The sequence below is a fragment of the Monodelphis domestica genome, chromosome 1, assembly GCF_027887165.1.
Source record: "Monodelphis domestica isolate mMonDom1 chromosome 1, mMonDom1.pri, whole genome shotgun sequence".
Lineage (NCBI taxonomy): Eukaryota > Metazoa > Chordata > Mammalia > Didelphimorphia > Didelphidae > Monodelphis > Monodelphis domestica.
Window position 1 is genome coordinate 557,276,696 of NC_077227.1, and position 21,589 is coordinate 557,298,284.

The 21,589-nt window shown below is 34.9% G+C and overlaps 1 protein-coding gene across 5 annotated transcripts in view; it reads left to right on the top strand.

The window, feature by feature from the left end:
* Positions 1-21,589, top strand: part of DLGAP2 (DLG associated protein 2) — a 1,318,656-nt gene that overhangs the window by 1,198,178 nt on the left and 98,889 nt on the right. For all 5 annotated transcript variants that reach the window (XM_056813399.1, XM_001381443.4, XM_056813397.1 and 2 more), the window contains one exon: positions 21,060-21,279. In XM_056813399.1, the coding sequence (XP_056669377.1) occupies positions 21,060-21,279 (220 nt within the window). The remainder of the gene's footprint in view (positions 1-21,059; positions 21,280-21,589) is intronic.

The following is a 21,589-nucleotide window of genomic DNA, read 5'->3' on the forward strand; positions in this document are numbered from 1 at the left end:
GAAGTGTCCCTGGTCTCCCAGAGATGATGCCAACAAAATCCAGGGCTCTTGTAAGTCTGTCTTAACTAAAAAGGCCTCAGCTATAAGGCTAGCAACAGATTATATTATTGGACAACTAGCCTAGATAAATATCAAGAGGCGTATTGCCAGCACCTTGACTACCAGGAGTGATGGAATTCTTTGCCTCTGGGAAAGAGATGATTATTAACACAACTGAAAATGTTAGATTAATTAATTAATTCACATGCCTTACAATTTTCAAAGTGTTTTCAAACATCATCGGTTGAAGAAAGATTTTAGGAGGACAAGATAATTATCTTGCGATATCTGATAGGCTGTTATGTGGAAATAGAAATAGCTTTCTTTGTGTTCTGCCCCAGAAGTCAGAACATGGGCAGCAGGTGGGGGGGGGAGGGAAGGGGGAGCTGCATAGAGGGCATATTTCAATTCAATATAAAACAAAGTGTGAACCAAATCAGAGCTTTCTGAATGGGGAATGGGCTGTCTCAGGAGGTAGTGAATTTTTTTTTTGGTTTGGTTTAAAACCCTTACCTTCTGTCTTAATAGCAATTGTAAATCAGAAAAATTGCAAGGGCTAGGCAATCAAGGTTAAGTAACTTGCCCAGCATTATTTAGCTAGGAAGTATCTGAGGTCACATTTGTGAGTTCTGATTTTTTTAATATTTTATTTTTCCCCTATTTTTTTTAAGTTTTGAGTTCTAAATTCTCTTTCTTCTTCTGAACTTCCCTCTCTTACTCCCTCTCTACCTTTTCCCCTCCCCAAGAAGTCAAGCAATCTGATATTGATTTTTACATGTGTAATCATGTAAAATATTTTTCCATATTGGTCATTTTGTGGAAGAGTTCTCAAATGGAAAATAAAAAAAAAACAAAATTTATATTTAATCTATTTTCAGACCAGTTCTTTCTTGTAGGGCAGATAGCATTTTTTTTATCATGAATCTCTAGGATTGTCTTGGATCATTGTATTGTTGAGAATAACCAGGTCATTAACAGTTGTTTGTCGAGAAATATTGCTGTTCCTGTGTACAATGTTTTGATTCTGCTTACTTTTCTTTACATCAGTTCATGTAAGTTTTTCCAGATTTTTTCTGAATTTATCCTGCTTGTCATTATAGTATTCCACAACTATTATATGCCACTAGTGGTTCAGCCATTTCACCCCTAATTTTCCAATTTTTACTAACAAAAAGACAATAAATATTTTTGTATAAATGTCATTTTTTTCTCTTTTTAAAAAAATCCCTTTAGCATACAGACTTAGTAATGTTATTGTTGGAACAAAGGTTTTGCAGAATTTTAGAATCCTTTGAGCATAATTCCAAATTACTCTTTAGAATGGTTGGAATAGATCACAACTCTAACAGTGTATTAGTGTCCCAGTTTTCCCACATTCCCTCCAGCATTTTTCATTTCCCTTTTTATTGTGTTAGTCAATATGATAGGCATGAGGTGGTACTTCAGAGTTAATTTGAATTTCTCTAATCAAGAATGATTTAGAGCATTTCTTCATATGAGTATAGATGTCTTTGGTTTCTTTATCTGAAAGCTGCTTGCTCATATCCTTTGACAATTTATCAATTGGATAATGACTCTTTTTTTATAAATTTGACTTCATCTTCCATTTATTTGGGAAATTAGGCCTTTATCAAAATATTTGCTTCAAAATTTTTTTTCTCAGATTTCTGCTGTCATTCTCATCTTGATTGAATGTTTTGTTTTACAAAAACTTTTAAGTTTAATATAATCAAAATTACCCATTTTATATTTTATAATGTTATCTAGCTCTTATTTGGTCCTAAATTCTTCCTATATCTATAGATCTGACAAATAAACTATTATTTGCTCCTCTAATTTTCTTACAATATCACTATATTTAGAACATGTATTTGTGTTGACCTTACATTATATACAATGTGAGATGTTGATCTAATCCCAGTCTCTGCCATACCATTTTCCAATTTTCCCAACAGTTTTTGTCAAACAGCATATTCTTGTCCCAAAAGCTTAGATCTTTTGAGTTATCAAACACTAATTTATTATGGTCATTTGTTGATAGGTTTTGTGTACCTACTCTATTCCACTGTTCTACCACTCTATGCCTTAGCCAGTACCAGATTGTTTTGATGATTACTTCTTTGTAATACAGTCTGAGACTGGAAAATTAGGCCACCTTCTTCACATTTTTTTTCATTAATTCCCATGGTATTCTTGATATTTTGTTCTTCCACATGATTTTTTTGTTATTTTTCTAGTTCTTTAAAATAATTTTTGAGCAATCAATTTGATTCTTAATCATTGAAATTCTTTCAATAGAGACTGGATATATCACTTATAAAGGATATTCCAATGAAGATTCTTATTCAGGTATAGATTGGAATAGCAAATTTCTAAAATTCTATGACCCCAAAACCACCCTTGGTTCTCACAGTTGTTCTATAAGCAAGACAGGGCATGAATTTTTATCAACATTTTACATATGAGGTAATTTACAGATAATTTAATAAAAATTAAATTACTTACTTGGCCAATTATAGCTAGTAAGTAGCTGAGCAGAGATTTAGACCCAGATTTTCTATTACTTATCTATTCTCTGCTTTGCCATGTTGTCTCAGTTATTCTCAATAAAATGAAGTTGTCTTAGCTAAAATAAAATTACTGTTGCCACATCTCACTTTCCAAGTGTGTATTGGTTGAAGCTAAAAGCAACAGACTCTATGGACTTTTTTATTTTTCTTAATGGGAAGGATGTAAAATTGGATATGAAAGGAAAGAAGGCTGCACAGGAGGTGGAGGGAAGGAACTATTTCCAAACCCTTTTCTTAATCAAGATTTTGAGTGAGTTGGTGCAGAGGTGGAATAGAAATAAGTATAATCTAAATATCACATAGCTACATCAGCACTTTGTTACGAAGCAACCCTAATGTGAAGGATGTTGAGGTCATGCTTTATATGAGGAATAGAGTGTGTCCCCAAAATCTTAGTGCATATTTAAGCTATTAATGCTTAAATAAAGCTTAAAATTTAAGTCATATTAGCTTGAGACTGAATTAAAAATTTGATGACATAACTATACATATAAGGCTACCTATCTAGATAAATATTTGTGGCTTATGGGTGATATTCATAATATAATCTGAATATATCATAGCAGGAAGAGGGCTATGCTGGAACCACCAGCAAACTAGATGGGAGGACAGAGAGATGAAAGGGAAGGAACCAGGACCATTGAAACTAAGTGATCTCTCCTATTTCCAGGGAGACAATAGGCTAGATTATATCTATCACATTTCAAATATATCTAAGTGGTTCATAATGAAAGCCACTTTCCTGATTGCTCTCAAGGGGTCAGATTCCCCTCATACTCACCAGCTTAGACACTTCCTATTAATTGCTGGTTACACAAAAGATCATTTCAAATAAATAGTAAACTTTTTTTCCAAAGAAGAGAGGAAAAAAGAAATCAGGGAAGTTATACAGATTAGAATAAATAAAAGAATGCATAAAAGTAAATGAGCTGTTCAGTTGAGAATGAGATAAGATTTCAGTTCAAAATATGAGAGAGAATGATTTCACAAAGAAGTCTGTTCTCAGCAGTATTCAAGGCTTTAGAGACTGTAAGTCAAAAGACATGATGGGATAGAGAGGGTTAACATATCTTCTCCCACACATATATAATTCTTGGGAACAGGAAGAGGTGGAGAGTTCTAGTCAATCTGCCATTCAAAAGTCCATATCTCTCTTTTCTCCTGACCTACAACACTCAAGGTCCTCCCTCAAAGGGTATATACAACCAACTGAAATAAGTCCTTATTCCACCTTATTGGTGTTCTCTCAGCCAATCAGGAATCATGTCTTCTAACATATATGCAAGTAAAGTCACAAAACTATGCGAGACTTGGACAAAAGCGAGGTGACATTCCTCCTCTAACCTAAAACATTTTTTAATCTCTTGCAAAAAATCATCTGCATGAAACCTGTACCTATACAGAATCAGTGCTTTCAAATTACAAAGGTGATTTTCCTATCATTAGTTATAACAAATTTAAGATACCATTGAAAACAAAAGCATCAAAGTTTTAACAGTATATGCAATAGACACAGAGAAGCAATCACCTGACAAACTGACAGTGACAACATGCCTGTTATATGCAGTGTATAGTATATGTGAAGCTATGATACATAAAAATCCAGAGTATACCACAAACACACATAAGAAAGCAAAGCATGGCTAATTAAAAAAACAAAGCCACAACAATGACATTATGAATAGACCTATATAAAAATATAGCTTCCTGCTATGAATTAACATAATATGCAAATAAGCAATGAGCAAAAGAATTAATAGACCTTGCTACAGAATGAATATAAAGCAGTTAAGTGAACATAACAGCAAAATAATAAACAAGCATACCCAACACATAATAAATAACATGTACAACAATAAACATACACACCTACATGCAAGGCTCATTTCACATGAGTAATCTCTATTATTATCTCATTAAGTCTGAGTCTTCAGGTTCCCCTGTAACCTGTAATATCGTAGTCTGGCAACTGGTCTAATAGGTATATTTCCCTTTCCACTGACTGTTCTTTGCTCAAGTACATGATTTAGTAAATATTATAAGTTGACCATCAGGATCATTATAGACTTCTTTGTAGATACCTGAAAAGTCAGCAGGATCATGATGGCTATCAGGATTTTGTGTTCTAAGGGATGCTCCTGTGTCATGAGTCTCTGTAGCAATTGACAATTAAGACATTGGCAGTTGGTTCTATCCTTTGCCCATAAGAGTACAAATAATCTTCTTCACTAGAGATATCATTTTCAGTGTCTATAGCTGGGCCAGACAGTGCACAAATGGTGAATAATCTCTTCTGCTCAGTATTTGCTAAGGTGAATAACATTTCTCCTTATTAATAACCTAACCTGCTCATTAGAAAATCCAAATAATTGCCCTATAGACAAAAGCTGATTGTGGTGAATAGTTTTGACATGACACCTTCTATTTTCTGGAAATATTTTGTAAAGAGGCAAGCTGTTCAGTTTTTTTACTATACTTGCATTAGATTTTCATCAGAATTAATGTGTGAGACCACTGAATGCCAAGGTTTCTCAATGGAATTCTGTCTCCTTCTCAAACATCTGAAAACCATATTCTAGTCATGTCATCTTTTGTTTCTATCACAGATCTTCTGAACTGAAGCTATGACTACTTGGTAAGCTTCTTTCTCAACTGAGACATATTGAGTGTAAATAGTTGTAATACCTTCTTCATATTAGGTAAACAATATTTCTCATCTGAATATAAGGAGGTATGACATATAGCTTCATTCTTTGTGAAACTGAATGTGTACATCACTAGTTTTTGTCCTGATTTCAGGGTTCAATGGTGTGTGGTTAAAAGTGTTCAGTCTGTGGGTCTCATTTTGGATCTTTAGTAGTTATGGATTATTTTTCTTCCTACCAAGGCCAACGTCTTCTTGAGTAGCTTGCTTTCAAAATATCTCCCTTAGTCAGACTCAATCTTAACAGGGAGTGAATGCACTAAAAAATACTTTAAAAAAAAAACCTTTGACAATAATAGATGATTCCTAGTTTCTAGTTGGGTAACCATACCAACTGAAGTGATCATATCACTAAAATGTGGCAATTTAAATATTTTCTTGTAAAGACAAAAAGGCAATACAGGAATTTTCCAAAGAATTGCTGGTATCTATGGTCTCCAAATATGCAGTATAAATTGATTAAAAAAAATTCCTTTGTAACACATGGCAAAGTTTCACAATTCGTGGTAACATCTACAGCTATCTTGAGTCATTAAAATCTATTTCTTTCTAGTCATAGCATCCTTTCTTGATCCATATGTCCAAAGTCATCAGGTAAGATATTCATGGCTCTTTGGACAGTATGCTCTGAGAATTTCCCAGCTATTCCCTGTCGATGCATGATATCAGTCATAGTCTGATATAGCACTCTGCTCTGTAGCTCTAACTTTTGCCATTGATTTAGCAATAAAGTGCCTTTGCTGGCTGGTACTTAGAAATTTTAGAATTACTGCCTTGCTTTTTGATTTTCATTACTTCTGTGACTATGCAAGTTATTCACAGATAGTTGAAGCCAGAGAGATTGGTTCAATTAAATAATGTTCACATATGTGTTTGGCATTTTGTCTGCAGAAGTTCCAGACATTCAGTTATACTTCTACTTTATGATGGTCTACATACCTTGAATCTTACTTTAGATAATAAAATAAAAAAAAAAGAAGAAGGATTATTCAATGTAGAAGCCTTTCTCTCCCCCCTATCTTCATCCCTAAAATTTCATCATTTCTAGCTGTTACCTTTTTCCCTTCTTTCTGACAGAGGTGATTCTCCTCCTTGTCAATGCCAGTCCCTACACACACACACACACACACACACACACACACACACACACACACACACACACATATGATTCCAACCCATCTTCTTTAATGGATTGGCTCCTCAATCATGATCCCTTCCATTCTGTGATGTGAACAAATTCCTTCCAAAATGCTTTCAAATATTTTTTCTCTTAATCTTTAAAAAACATTCACCAGATCCTATCATACCCTCAAGCTATTGTTCTATATCTCTCCATGCTTTCTTAGTCGAATTCCTTTTAAAGAGTTGTCTACATTCAATGCTTTCACTTCCTTTCCTCTAATTTTCTCCTTGACCCTTTATAATCTTTCATCTTTATCACTCATCTGTTAGTGGATATATTGGATGTCTTTTATCATTACTAAACCTTCTTCAATTACCTGCTTTATTTGACACTGTTAACTATCCTCTCTTCCTATATCTTCACTTGGGAATTTCTGTGACACTACTTCCTGGTTTGTCTCTTACCCATCTGACCACTTTTAATTCTCCTATTGTGGTTTATCATCCATATCACACTCACTAACTGAAAGTATTCCCCAAGGTTTTGTTTTGGGTCTGCTTCCTTCATTTTAGCTATTAAAGCCCTATATCACCTGGCTGCAACCCTTCTTTCCAAGTTAAGTGGATATTACTTCCTCACTCTTACTTGGTGATTCAACCCAATTGACCTTCTCTCTGTTCCTCCCTCATGGTATTCCATCTTCCACCTCCATGCTTTTGCACTGGCTATACTCAAAGCTTGGAATGAACTCCTTTATTACCTTTAATTGAGTACCTGTCTTCCTTCAAGATGCATCTTAGGTATCATCTACTGCATGAGGCCTTTGCTGACTCCCCTCAACTGCTTAGTCCCTTCCCTCCCAAAAGTAAATTCTCTACCTAATCTTGATATGCTTGTATTCATTAACTTTATATCTATTGTTTCTCTATGTGTACATGGTAGGTACTTAATAAATATATGTTGATTTATTGATTGACTTCACAAACTGCTCTCACACCTTCTGGAATTGCCACACCTCTAATGTCCCAAAGCATTCTGGACAAACTGTCAACATCCATATTCATCTTACCAGGACTGTTTCATATGCTGGAATCATAATAGGCAAGTGCTACTACTCATCACTGGCAAGCAGTATCCAACTGGGCACTGATCAAAATATAAATTAATAAATTCTTGAGTCTATCCTTGAAATTTTGCTCTAAATACATAATTTTTGGACTTCATAGCCCATTTTAAAGGTGAGAATTGAAGCTTAGGGTTAGGGTAATGAGAATGACTATCAGGCAACCTTCTACTAGTGAATGTAATTGGTCTCTTGTTAATTATTCTAGGAGAGAAGAATTCCAAACCTTTCTGCCTATTGAGGTTTTTGTGAGCCTCTGCATAGTTTATATGAATGGTTAATAAATAGATTAACTTGCCTCTGAATAAGCTAACACTGATGCATGGGTAAATTAAATCTTTGAAGTTTTTTTTTCACATTTGTCTTTCACATTTCTTTCAAAAAATGTTTTGCTAGATGTAAGCAGTTTTGAATTTCCTGACTTTTTAGTTTTGAGTCACTTCAATCATATGTTTATGAGTGGTCATTCAATGATTTAGCAATAACAGTATTGTTCTTTAAAACTGAGGGAAATAACTATGAAATCCCAAAAGTTCATCAATCTCTAAGATATTTTGACCATGGCCACTTCATAAATGCTTCAACTTTCTGTGGATCTATGTTTACACCAGATGATCTGGGAGAATTCAAAAAACTGCCAATTTACTTGTGGTTAGCTCTCTCCTGGAGTGGACGGCATGAGAAAAGGACTTCTGAGATGGAGGATCTCTGTGGACAATGACTACCTTCCAATGCACCTCTAAATCTCTCTGGTTCCAGCTGAAGACAAAGGTAGACTGGGACTTTATAGAAAGCTCTCTACTGGGATCTCTCTTTCCCCAAATTGTCCTGAACTTCAGCTTATAGCCAGATTAGTTTAGGAGGAAGGAAAAACCCAACAACTGATCAAAAGGTGGGTCAGGCAGACAGCTTGAACCCCTCATTTGGGGAAGGTTTTGGGGAAGACATCAGTTAATAATCTGCAGGGATTCCTATCTCCCACTTTCCTCATCCAATACCCTCACTCTCCCTGCCCTGTGTGTTCTCAAGAATAAAGTGTTACCATTTAGATCAGGTCTACCTGCTTGCTGATATCAAAGGAGACTGAAGACTTGGGGAGAATCATATCATTTCCCAAAAGGGAGAACTAGTTCAAGACCAGGGCTGAGGAGTGAACTAAGTCTCAAAAGGAAAGAGGGCAGTTGGAATATTGGGAGGATCCAGAGTCAGGAAATTTACCTGCTTCTCAGCAGCAGCTATGATCAAGAAGGGAGGCAGCGGATCATTTCTCTAAGACTTTATCCTCCAGTTCTTAACTTCTATCTTCCAAACCCAATCTCTGAGGAGACATATTCTGTCCCTCTAGAAGACAAAATTGTGCTATCTTCCCCAAGGGGAAGAGAGGAGGGGATCAATCTCTTCCCTCTCTCCATTTCTTCAGTTCTCTCACCCTCTCTCTCCAGTTCCCCAGTGTGTGTGTGAGTTTGTGTGTATGAGTGTGTGTGTGTGTGTGTGTGTGTGTGTGTGTGTGTGACCTCCTTCTGGTCATATATTACAGTAGGATATAATGTGATTTATATACTTAATAGAAGCTTTGCAGAAGTGGATCATGTTGATCCTACCAGCTTCCTCTAACCAGTCCAACACTAAAGTGAGTCTCCTCATTTTCTACCAATGTCTTACAAAAGAAAATTTTGTTGTCTAGGTACAATACTTCTAGGGAGTTTGTGTCATCTACCTCTTTCTCAATAATTTACTGGAAAATGTGCTGTGCCCCAAGATGCTTTGAGGCACATCTTCAAGCTGGTGAAACCCAACTGGATTTCCTATCTCATTTGTGGGAATCAGATAATCTTTAGTACACAAGTCCAAGACTTAAACACAAGTGATTGCACAGCAGACAATCAAGGATGTTTTTTTTTCTTTTATTCAAAGCCTGATAGTCAACACACATGTCTATATTTCCATTTTTCGTTGGAACCACCACTATTGGTAATGCATAAGAACTGCTGGATGACAATTTCCATCATCAATATACTTGAATGTCAGTTCTACCATTCAGAGAACCTATTAACTGAGGTCTAGAGTTATCAATTTTACCTAAATATTTGTAGAGAGTAAAATAATCTTTTAGTCCTTAGGTTTCAATTAAGCAAAGAAAAACACTTTTTCTTATTCAAATTACTTTTAAGCTTTCAATTCAACAAATAATGCTCAAGGATTCTTTTTTTTGCCAAGAAGTATTCTAGGCTTTAGGCATCCAAATACTTAAGTACATACACAAAAACAATCTCTGTACCTCAGGGGAGCTTACATTCTATGGAGGAAAGGTCAAATATTATTTGTTAATGAGATTTTAAAGATGATTAATTTTTATAATGTCCCTTTTTGTGCTATTATTTCTTAATTTTTTTTCAGATTACATGTAGACATTTTTTAAATGTCTTAACTTCCATATTAGAATCATTACTGTTCCAAGACATTACTTGGAATTACAAAGAATTACTTGGTTCCAAGGCAGAAGTTCAGTAAGAGCTAAGCCTTGGAGGTTAAGTTACTTGCTCAGAGAAACATGGTTGTTTCTGTGGCCAGATTTGCACCAAGGATCTCCCATCTCTAGGCCTGACTCAATGCATTGAACCACCTAGGTGTCCCTGAGATACAACTTTAATAATAATTTTCTGACGTTTTGCAATTTATGTTCTCTCCCTTCCCTCCCCTTTGAAATTGTAATACATATTTACATGTTCATAATGTCATGGTATAACACTGTCTTTCTAGTTGTTCTTTTGAGGTATTTTTACTTAGAAAAGTTATATTAACATCCTGCCATACGTTTTTTGGCCATTTAAAGGGAAATTTATAATTGATTAAAATGATCACCATAGACAGTGCTCAAGGTCACCAATTTTCAACATCCAATGCACTTTCCTATGAGCATTGCATGTCCTCTGGATAAATATTTCCCACATGTCACATATTTCTCCAGTTGCCCCAAGTGTTGATTTTCTCCCCACAAATATCCAATTTCAAGGTACAGATTGTCTGTGACTTGCCTTTGATGTGAGATTTCTCTAGTGTAATCTTGCTAGTAAACTTGAAGGTCTACTTTCCCAGGTAAAGGCTTGATTAGAGTTATCCAATCCTATATAATATTCTCCTATTTTAGTATAAGAGAACTTAAAAGTGGAAGGGAACTTACTGATCCTCAAGTCTAACTCCTTCATTTTATAGATGAAGCTGAGGTCTTGAAGAATAAAGTAACCTACCTGAAATAAGAAATGTAAGAGGTGTCAAAGATAAGACTAGAATCACAGATTTCTGATCCCAAATTTAATGTTCTTTCTATGTTATCACTGCATTGCTTTGATTGCACTCATTCCAGAATGAAATATTTTGTACATATCTAATAGGTTACAACTTTAAATTAATAGCCCCTACTACCTTCAAGTTATCCTGCCACTTGTAGAAAATAAGAAGTTTGGGGGGGGGGGAATGCAATGCAATTAAGTGGCTCAATGGATTGAAAGCCAGACCCAGATACAGGAGGTCCTGGGTTCAAATGTGGCATTAGACCCTTCCTAGCCATGTGACCCTTGGCAAGTGACTTAAACCCATTGCCTAACCCTTACCACTCTTCTGACTTGGAACTAATGCACAATTTTGATTCTAAGATGGAAGGTAAGGGTTTTTTAAAAAAGAAAAGTTGTTTGTAGAAAAATGTATATTGACAAATGAAACTATATAATTATTTTGTTGGTTTATGAGGTTATGACATTCTGCATGTTGCAGGTTTGTTTGAGTTTTTTAATGATATTTTCAGATTAGCTTGTCTAAACTATTGATATAAAAATATATCCATGAAAGGGTTTCCTATTTCTTCCTTTTTAAAGAAATGCTTTCATCATAGCTTCTTGTCATTGGCTGCTTCTTTTATTTCCTGATTGGACAGATATGTGTATAGCTTTGAGGTAAAGCCACATATTTTCTTCCAACCTTTCAATATTCTACTAAACAGGAGAATCAAAAGAGCATTTTCTTAGCAAATCTAGATGGAATTATCTGCTAGAGTACAATGAGTTCCCTTAGGTACTCTACTTGTACTTGTAACAAAAGAAACCTTAATCAATGGAACACTCAAAATTGATAACAGACTTTGATGTGCTTCATTTGGAACCAGGTCTCTTGTTTCAAAAAAAAATACACTTGAGATACCATTAGATTTTGTGGTTTTGTCACTTTATAAGAGAATGGAATCTTGAATTTATGCGAAGTTTGAGAGAAACTTTCCCCAGAGACCCTACATAAAAAATGTTAGATTCTAGCTCTAGGAATACCAGTTTTATTATGATCCTTTTCCAACTTGCTTTTGTTAACAATATTCAGAAAACATGCATCTATCTTTTTCAAGTACTTCTTTTCAAATACTATGAGATTTTTACATGACTATTTCTAACTCACTGGGATTAAAGAGGTAGAGAATGGCATAGTCCAATTGTAATCATATTTTCAACTGTAAACCTGTAGTTTGTATGACCAAAATTCTATATTAATATTTTTCCTTGGATTTAAAGCTACCCAGAATGAAATATCTGCATGTAAACAGAAAATTTTACTAATTCAGATAAGTATGGGAAATGCCCTACTAAATCAATTCTGATTTCAGACTCCTTTTCCTATACACAGTTTTCATAAAGTCCCTAAATAGAAACCTTTCTACATTTGTCATTGTTCTTGAGTAGCATTGCCACCTAAAAACCTGGCACCTGAATGATCTGACAGACCTAATATAGTCCAAGGGATGAGAATATCTCAATTTGAGTAGGCTATGTCATGGACAAAATATTTTGATGAACACAAGTGTCCTGGTGTTCCTCATTTGATTGTTAAAACCACACTAAGAGATAGGTGTTGTTGTTATTCCTAACTTACAGAGAGGAAAACAGGATAAAAGAAGTTATGTGACTTACCCAGGATCACATGAGTAGCATGTCATCATTTTTGGTCACACATGTTCTCAGTAATAGCTTTTGTAACACTCCTTGAATATGAACAACACTGATAATATAGTATTGCCCAAATACTACAATCCATCCTTCCTTTGAACTTTGGTTTACCAAAAAAAAAATATTAAAAGAAAAAAACAACACTAAATGCAGCATGATATATTTGTGTCTAGTCACTTCCAGTGATCACTTCCACAGTTTTACAGATGAGTAGCAACTCCTCTTCACATGAAAGAACCCATATGTCATGTCAGGGAGGTTCATTCCCTCCCTCTCCTGGAGGGCCGATCTGTCCATCCACATTCCCTAAATGCCAGAGTTTGTGTCCCTTTAGGGTTATATGTCAATATAAGAGAAGGGACAGATCTTTTCTGGGGTTTTGCCTTCTTGGATGGACACAGGGCTGGAGAGACAAGTGATGGAGAGAAAGATTAATGGAGAATAGGAAAAACATGGTCAGAAGACTTAGAGTAACTAAAAGATTTTAAACTATGATTGTCTACCCTTTCTAATTATTATAATATCTAATAAATATCTAATTACTAAAAATTAGTAACTGGGTAGATGTATTAATTTTAATTGTAACAGTGTAAAAAAATAAAAATAAAATGCTGAGTCAAATATAGCTAAGTACCCAAGCAATGTACAAAAAATGAAATCACAAAGAAGAGAAACACTCCATGCTTTTCAAGATAGCATGACTCCTTCCAAAAGTTACCAGAGAACTGCTTCTTTGTCTCCCTTGTGCTAAAAACCATCCTACCACTTAACATACTTCCTGGCACATAGTATGTACTTAGTAAATGTTTGTTGACTGCCTAATTTTGAATTATGGTCTTCAACTGCAAAATGTTTATGGATCGTTCCAGTACCAGCTTTCTCTAGCTGAATCTCTTGCTATAACCCTAAATGCAATCCCCATATCCCTAAAGCTAAGATTTCCATTACATTCCTTTTAGCTATCAACAAGCTACACTATCTCTGAAAACTATGAACTTACACATTTAGCTATGTCCTTAGGAAAGCCATCTTCCTCTTTATTACCCCTTGTTCTAACCCACTTTTCCGTCTAAGTCATTCATGAGAATCATTTGTCATACCGCTATTCAACAGTAAAAAAATTCCTTCACTTCAGTGTAAAGAAAACTCAAATGAATCTGTGATCTCAATTTAGAAATTTCATCCAATATCATAATTTCAACCCTTCCTTGCTTGACCATTCTATATGACTTCTGTATATGCTGTCCCAAAAGTTCAACGTATAGAGTCCATCCAAGGTAGTTGAAATCTTCCTTACTTTTCTCTTGATGTCACAAGGATATTATATGACCACTCTGTTCACCTCTCATCCCTCACACATGCCAAATGATCAATCCTTCTTCTCTTCCTGTCATACAGTTTCTTGATGAGGTCCTTTATTCCTCTTCTGATTTCTTCACTGGTTATATTTTGCAGCCTGTTCACACTCCCATTCACTGGCACTTTGCCCTCTATTTAATAAAGATCTTTATTTAGTAATAGCCAAGTCAGGTGTCTCTGCCATATACCAACAAAGGTGAAATGTTTGTATTGAGAACATTGGACTTTGTCCAGATTAAATTTGGGGTCAGTAAAAGCTTTGGAATATCTTGCAAACAATCCAATGACTTCCTTTTCAACTCTAGGACCAGTTTATTTTCAACCCATACTATCTCTCCTAGATATGCATGATTTTGGACAAGCTCCATAGGACATTCTTTCAAATGAATGCTACAATCTATGAATTAGATATCCTTCATCCATCTGGCCTTTTTATGTGGATGGATAGTCCAAACTCCTTTGATTGATTACAGATTGACTCCAGAAAGTTCTACAGAATCCTAGGGCTTGATGCAATCAAAGCAATGTCATCTGAAATACCTCATCATCCTCTGAAGATTCTTTTAACCTGGATTTTTCTCTGGATTTAGTCAATAAATAGAAATATTTCTATATTTATCACCTACTATGGGTCAGGTGTGGTACTAAGAACTAGGCACACAAGTGAGAAAAACAAAAGTCTCTGCCCTCCAGGAGCTTACAATCTAATGACAGAAGACAGTCCACAAAGAAAGCTCATATCCTCCAACACAGTCATACTTTGGTGAGTGTACAGCTCCCTATTTTGTCATTACATGATACTTGATTATCTGAGGGTCACTGAACAGGTCTCTTTTTTAAATTTCCCAAGGAATTCTGAGTAATTATAATGTATGAATAGAAGACACTTTGCTGTACAGGAGCCTGTAAGACAGCATTTAGTTCTACTAAACCAAATGCTTTTTTGTAATAAACAAAGAATAAGCACAATAGGATCTTGAATTTTGTACATCCTTCATTCAAACAGCATCATGAAGAATTAAATGAACTACATTTTAATACACAAGAAAAGACTTACTAGTGACAGGAATTATTCCCAAGTTAACTATCTATACAATCAGGTTTGTGACTTGACAGAGCTAAGATAATAATTTACTATTTAAAAAAAAGAAAGAATAATAAAAAAAATAATATACAGTTAACAAGACTAAGAATTATTTAAAGAAATTATTGAAAATAAAAAAAGAGCAAAATAGACCACATAAATGGCATTGATACAGGCTATAATAATTTTTGAGAAGTTAAATCAATGTAAGATAGTTGCCACAATAAGGAGACCTCAAGAACCTAGGAAACATTTTGGTTAAAAAACATTTGAATTACTTACCAAGCAATTGATACTTCTGGTTTATTTAATATACATATATTCATATATATGTGTATATATATATTTTGTGTCTATATTATAGGTTATAGGTTGACTTCTGAGTTATCCTATGTATTTGTGTGTATAGATATATAATGTATATTTTGTTTTTATTGTTTTTGCATATTGTCTCCCCATTAGACTGCAAGCACTATCTTTTGCCTTCCTTCATATCCCCACCATTTAGCACAATGCCTGGAACAAAGCAGAAACTTCATAAATGTTTACAACTTGAATGAACAAAGAGAGTTGATTGCCAAATGCCAAGCCAGGTTAGAATTTGAGTCTGTCTATAAAATCTTACAAAGATACTAGGCAACTATAAGTGATATCATCTCATTAAGCAAAGGGAAACGATGAAGGAAAAATTCAGGTTAAAGAAACCTTGGCAAGATACCCAACTATGGAAAGTCATCCTAATAGAATTCAAGAAAGGATTTGAGACAGAAGTAAAACGGACATTTTAAAAAGTTATTTCAATAAACTGTATCCACACTTGGATACCTCAGGTGCTTGTAGAAGAATTAGAAATAGCAATAAAGAAAAGCAGACAAATTTGACCACTTATACATAAAGGAAATTATCCTGGAGATGATACAATTATAGGGTCATTCAGGGCCAAAGTATCTAAAGAAGGGGAAGATACCAAAAGTACAGAAAAAATCTAGAACATTTTATTTTTATTTTTTAACTTTTATCTTCTGTCTTAGAATCAATTGTAGTTCCAAGGCAGAAGAGCAGTGAGGGCTAGGCAATTGGGGTTAAGTGAATTCCCCATGGTCACAAGGCTAGGAAGTACCTGAATCTGGATTTGAATCCAGGACCTCCCATTTCCAGGCCTGACTCTCTATCCACTGAGCCACCTAGCTATCCCTGGAATATTTTATAATGCCAAAAGAGTAAACAAGGGAATACTATATCATTAACACACAATCTATACACCTATTATCCTATCTACAAAATTACAGGTATAATTCTTTTCATAGTCTCACATTATTAATCATCATAGCTGATAATAGCTAACATTTATATGAAACATACTATGTGCCAAGCACTATGCTCAGAAAATTACAATTGTTATCTCATTTGTTCTATTATCCCCATTTTACAGATGAAGAAACTGAGTCAGAGACAGGTTAAGTGATTTACTCAGGGTCATAGAACTAGTAAATGTCTGGGGTCAGATTTAACTGGCAGCTGAGTATTCTATCCACTGTGCAACCAAGCTGCTTTTAGAGCTTCATTCAATCCTTAATTTGCTTCAAAACTCAAAACATGGACCACCTCCTACATAATATTTATTAGTTTTTCCAGCTACTAATTCCTCTCTTCCCCCCTCCAAAAAATTACCTTTTATGTATTTTTGCAGTTCCACATGCTTACATGTGTACATATTGCCTCCCTGATGTCTCTCTACGTCTTATAGAATGCCAGTCCTTTAAAAGTAGGAAGTGTTTTTCTATTTACATTGCATTCCCAGCACTAAATATAATGCCTGGCATATATACCTTCTCCTCTGGGTCAGCTAAGGATAATAACTTCAGATAGCTCTTAATCTCTGGCTCTTAGAAAATAAGATAAAAGTCTTTCATTGACTTTTAGGTTACTTTCCTCCCCTTTCTGAAACCAATAATGTAAAATGAAATATAACATAAAAACTTATATCTCATGATTTTCACAATCGTTTAAGTTCACTTTTATAGTGGCTTCCAGGTTCAACCCAGAGGTTTAGGCTAAATTTATTAACCAAGAAAATCCAATTTTTTAGATATATTTTCTGCCTTTTTACATCTAGACTAGGTAACTTTCCCAAATAATTCTACCTAAATTGTACTCTGTTTAATTTAAGAAAAACCATAACAATATGATTCAATAAGTCAGAGCAGCTATGGTTTCTTTGGTGTGGATGTTCCTATAATTCATCCTCACATTATCCTGTGTGGTTCTGCCTACACATTTCCAAAATTTCTCCATAAAGAATCTATCAAACACAGTGGCAACTTTTCCCTGATTGTAATATTTCAAGAATACCAGGTCAATCCTTAGCATGTTATCCTAACTCTTGGGGAATGATTGACTCTCTTCCCTTTTTAGGGATACACATCATCGATGATATCTTCTATGACATTTCTTGTACACAGGCTGTCACTGGAAATATATTGCTCTTAGATACCCACCATGAATCTTTCTATTGTCCTTTGGGTCACCTAAAACACAAACATACACACCTGCAGATACAGTAAAGCTGTATATAATATATCACACTTATTTTATCTTCTTTTTTAGATCTTATTTTCATTATCTAGATGTCTCCAGCCCCATCTCATTTGCCCTACATTATTGTTTTCTGTTGATAGGTTTCTAAATACAGCAATGTTAGCATATATAAGAACCTACACCTGTTAAACATTGATAGGATATCTCTCTAATGTGGCTATTGTGCATAAATATTAGGAAAAGGTTATGCATCCAAATATCATTGTGCTGAATTGGGCAAATCCTTCTGTTGAAATGGTTGATTTCTGGTCTAGTAAGACATCATCCCTACTAGTTTGGTTATTACTTCACATTGTCATATTCTATTTCATTATTTCCTTTCATACACTAGTTTTGTAGTCAAAATGGACTATTTATCACTCCTTCTAGGCCTTTGTGCCATTCTGAATAGATCTGGCCTCCTCTTTGTGTAGCCTTTCCTGGTGCCTATCAATTTAAGTCAGTCAATCAATATGCATTTATTAAGCATGTTTTCTGAGCCAGGAACTGTGTTAAACTCGAGTTTATGAATTTTCTCAGAGTATTTTGTTAGTACTTCTCCTATACAATAATCACATTCTAGTAAGTTATTACCCAACACTTTGAACAAGGTTATTAGATCAAGGGAGAACTATAATTATGACATACCTATATTTTGGGGTGGGGGGAGTCTCTTCTAATATTTTTGCAGACAAGATGGATAGATGCGGACTAATTGACTGAAAATTTAAATGGATTCAGAACTAATTGTATGACTGGCCCCTAAAAGGGATTATTAAGAGCTCAGTCAAGTTGGAAGAAGGTAGGACTCTACTGGACCTGCCCTTGAGGTGTGTTCTTGATCTTGTACTGTCGAAAATTATTACCAAGATAAGCAAATATATGGCATACTTGTCAGATTTTCATATGGGATCAAGCTAAAAGAGACACCCAGTGATTTAGATAACAGAGGTAGGCTTGAAAAAATTCATGAAAGGCTAGACTATTAAGCTCAATTAATAAGAATGAATTTAATGAGAAGTTTAAGAAATCTTGAGATTAAAAAATTGAATGTATAAGAACATAATGAGCAGGATCATGAAGAGATAACAGTTTAAATGGAGGGGGTGGTATACAAGTTCAATATGAATCAATAGTCTTATATGGCAATATCAAAAAAAGAGAGGAGAGAAGAGAAGAGAAGAGAAGAGAAGAGAAGAGAAGAGAAGAGAAGAGAAGAGAAGAGAAGAGAAGAGAAGAGAAGAGAAGAGAAGAGAAGAGAAGAGAAGAGAAGAGAAGAGAAGAGAAGAGGAGAGAAGAGGAGAGGAGAGGAGAGGAGAGGAGAGGAGAGGAGAGGAGAGGAGAGGAGAGGAGAGGAGAGGAGAGGAGAGGAGAGGAGAGGAGAGGAGAGGAGAGGAGAGAAGAGAAGAGAAGAGAAGAGAAGAGAAGAGAAGAGAAGAGAAGAGAAGAGAAGAGAAGAGAAGAGAAGAGAAGAGAAGAGAAGAGAAGAGAAGAGAAGAGAAGAGAAGAGAAGAGAAGAGAAAGAGAAAAACTAAAAGACTTAGCTACATTGAAAGGCATAGTGTTTAGGGTTGGGGAGGTGATAGTCCTATAAACAGAGCATCTCGAGTATTACATTCTCTTCTGGCTGGCAAATTTTAGAAACCCAGTGGAAAATTGGAGGGCATACAGAGAAGGATACCAGTTTGGTGAAGGGCCTTGAGTCTATGTTTAAAAAAAAAAGAATTTATTAAAAGAACTGGGGATGTGTTACCTGGCAGAGGAAAGACAATGCGAACATTATAGTTATATTCAATTATATGAAGGATAGAAGATTAGACTCTTTCTATTTGGGTCTAGGGAAGAGCGGGGCAGCATAGAACTAGTTGCAATCAATGGAAATTTAAGAGGTTCTTAGACCTAACAAGTGATCTTCAAGCAAAAGCTGAATAACCACTTGCTGCATATGGATTCATGTTCTGGTAGTGCTTGAACTATGTAAATTTCAAGCTCCCTTCCAACTCAGAAATTCTATGAAACAGTACTGCTACTACTACCTTAAATTTTTCTTAAAAGCACCAATATTTTCCCCTTAATGTTTCAGTATCCAGAAGCAAATTTTCCCCCTTTGTTTTCTGTTCTGGTTAGAAGAAAGGTGTACAAAGTTACATTTCCCTTAGAGATTCTAGGATTCTATAGTGAATCAGTAGGGGTTTTGAGAGATAGGGTGGAGGATTCAAAATAAATGGGAATAAAAGAACTAATTAATCATAAATTATATAAATGTGAAACCCTATATTTAATAATCTGAGAGACACATAGAAACATAGAACAATTTCTGACCTCCAGGAATTAATCATCTCTTTGAAGAGTTAAGACTAGTACAAAATTAACTACAATGTCAGAACTCCAATCACAAAAACTTAAGATATTCTTCTAAGAAAATATAACCTGGAATCTGAAGTCAACATTAAAAATTTAGGGAAAAAAAACAAAAACTCATTAACCTTAGAATCATGCCATCTTGCAGTCTTTTAAAAAAAAAAAACAAAATACTCTTATTTTGGAACTATACACCTCATGGACCCATACATCCCATTCTTAGTTGAGGCCCAAAATTGAAAAAGACTCATTTATCTGAGAAACCAGGACATGAATAGAACACAGAAATATTATAAAGAAGCAGTTCCACTGTTTTCTTTGTGGATGAATAAATTTGAGTAAAGATAGAGGGCAACAATCCAATGGTTGCTTTTTTTCCCCTCCCAAGCGATATGGATTTAGTACTGAATATTTGATAGTGACTCATACTTGTTATTCTTTCAGTGGCAATCAGTATATATGGCCTAATTATAAACTCTCCTAGTATCTAAAATGCAGGAATTTACATGTATTTATTGGGCTGTGGTGCTTATAGAAATCATTCAACTCAAATGACACAAAGTTATTTCTATTAAGTTTTGATGTACAAGCAGCTCCATATCCAAATTAAAAAAAAAACACCATCTGAGACCTTTGTCTTATAGGGTCAAAAGGATTTCATGAAGAGTTTTGGTTTGGCTAATGTCCTAGATAGAAAATAGCATTTACATAGCACTTTAATATTTGCAAAGTGAGTTATAAATATTATCTTATTTTTTCCCAAAAACAAACCTGGAGAATCAGTGTCATTATTATCACCATTTAATGGATGAGGAAACTGAGACAGAAAGAAGGAGAGATGAGCTGAGTGTCATAGCTAATAAATGTTTGAAGTGGGATTTGAACTCAAATCTTTCTGATTTTGGATTCAGTAATTTATCACACCATTTATATGCCTCTAAAATGTTGGTTTTTTCCAATTGGCCAAATCATGTAATGCTAATTCCATGTTTGTTATGATGAAAGTGTAAGCCTATAAAATTTGCACTATAATGTAATGAAACTTTATCTCTACTTAGTACATCTTTGGAAACATATTAAAGATGCCTATCGATGAGACCCAAGTATCAAACTCACTATTGTCATTTGTCCCAGATGAGTGAAGCTGAGATCAACGGACAGTTTGAATCGGTGTGTGAATCAGTCTTTAGTGAAGTTGAATCTCAGGCCATGGATGCCCTAGATCTTCCTGGTTGCTTCAGAACAAGAAGTCACAGTTATCTGAGAGCCATTCAGGCTGGCTACTCCCAAGATGATGAATGTATTCCTGCAATGACATCTTCTAACATCACCTCAACTATCAGGTCAACAACAGGTAAAGGAAAAATCTTTCTGCCTTATGCAATGACAACATGATATATACTGATTGTTTCCATTGGACAAGAAAAAAAGATGCCACCCTAAATACATCCAGACACACTCGTGCACAGACACACATACACACACACACACACACACACACACACACACACACACACACACACACACACCAGTCTGACTTATTATCTCAACACTTGATCATCATTTATTATTATATTTTCAGGAACATTCCAGTTACTATTTTTAAAATTCTCCCAATAAAATTATATTGGTTTCATGTTTTCTCATAAATAATTTATTATTGA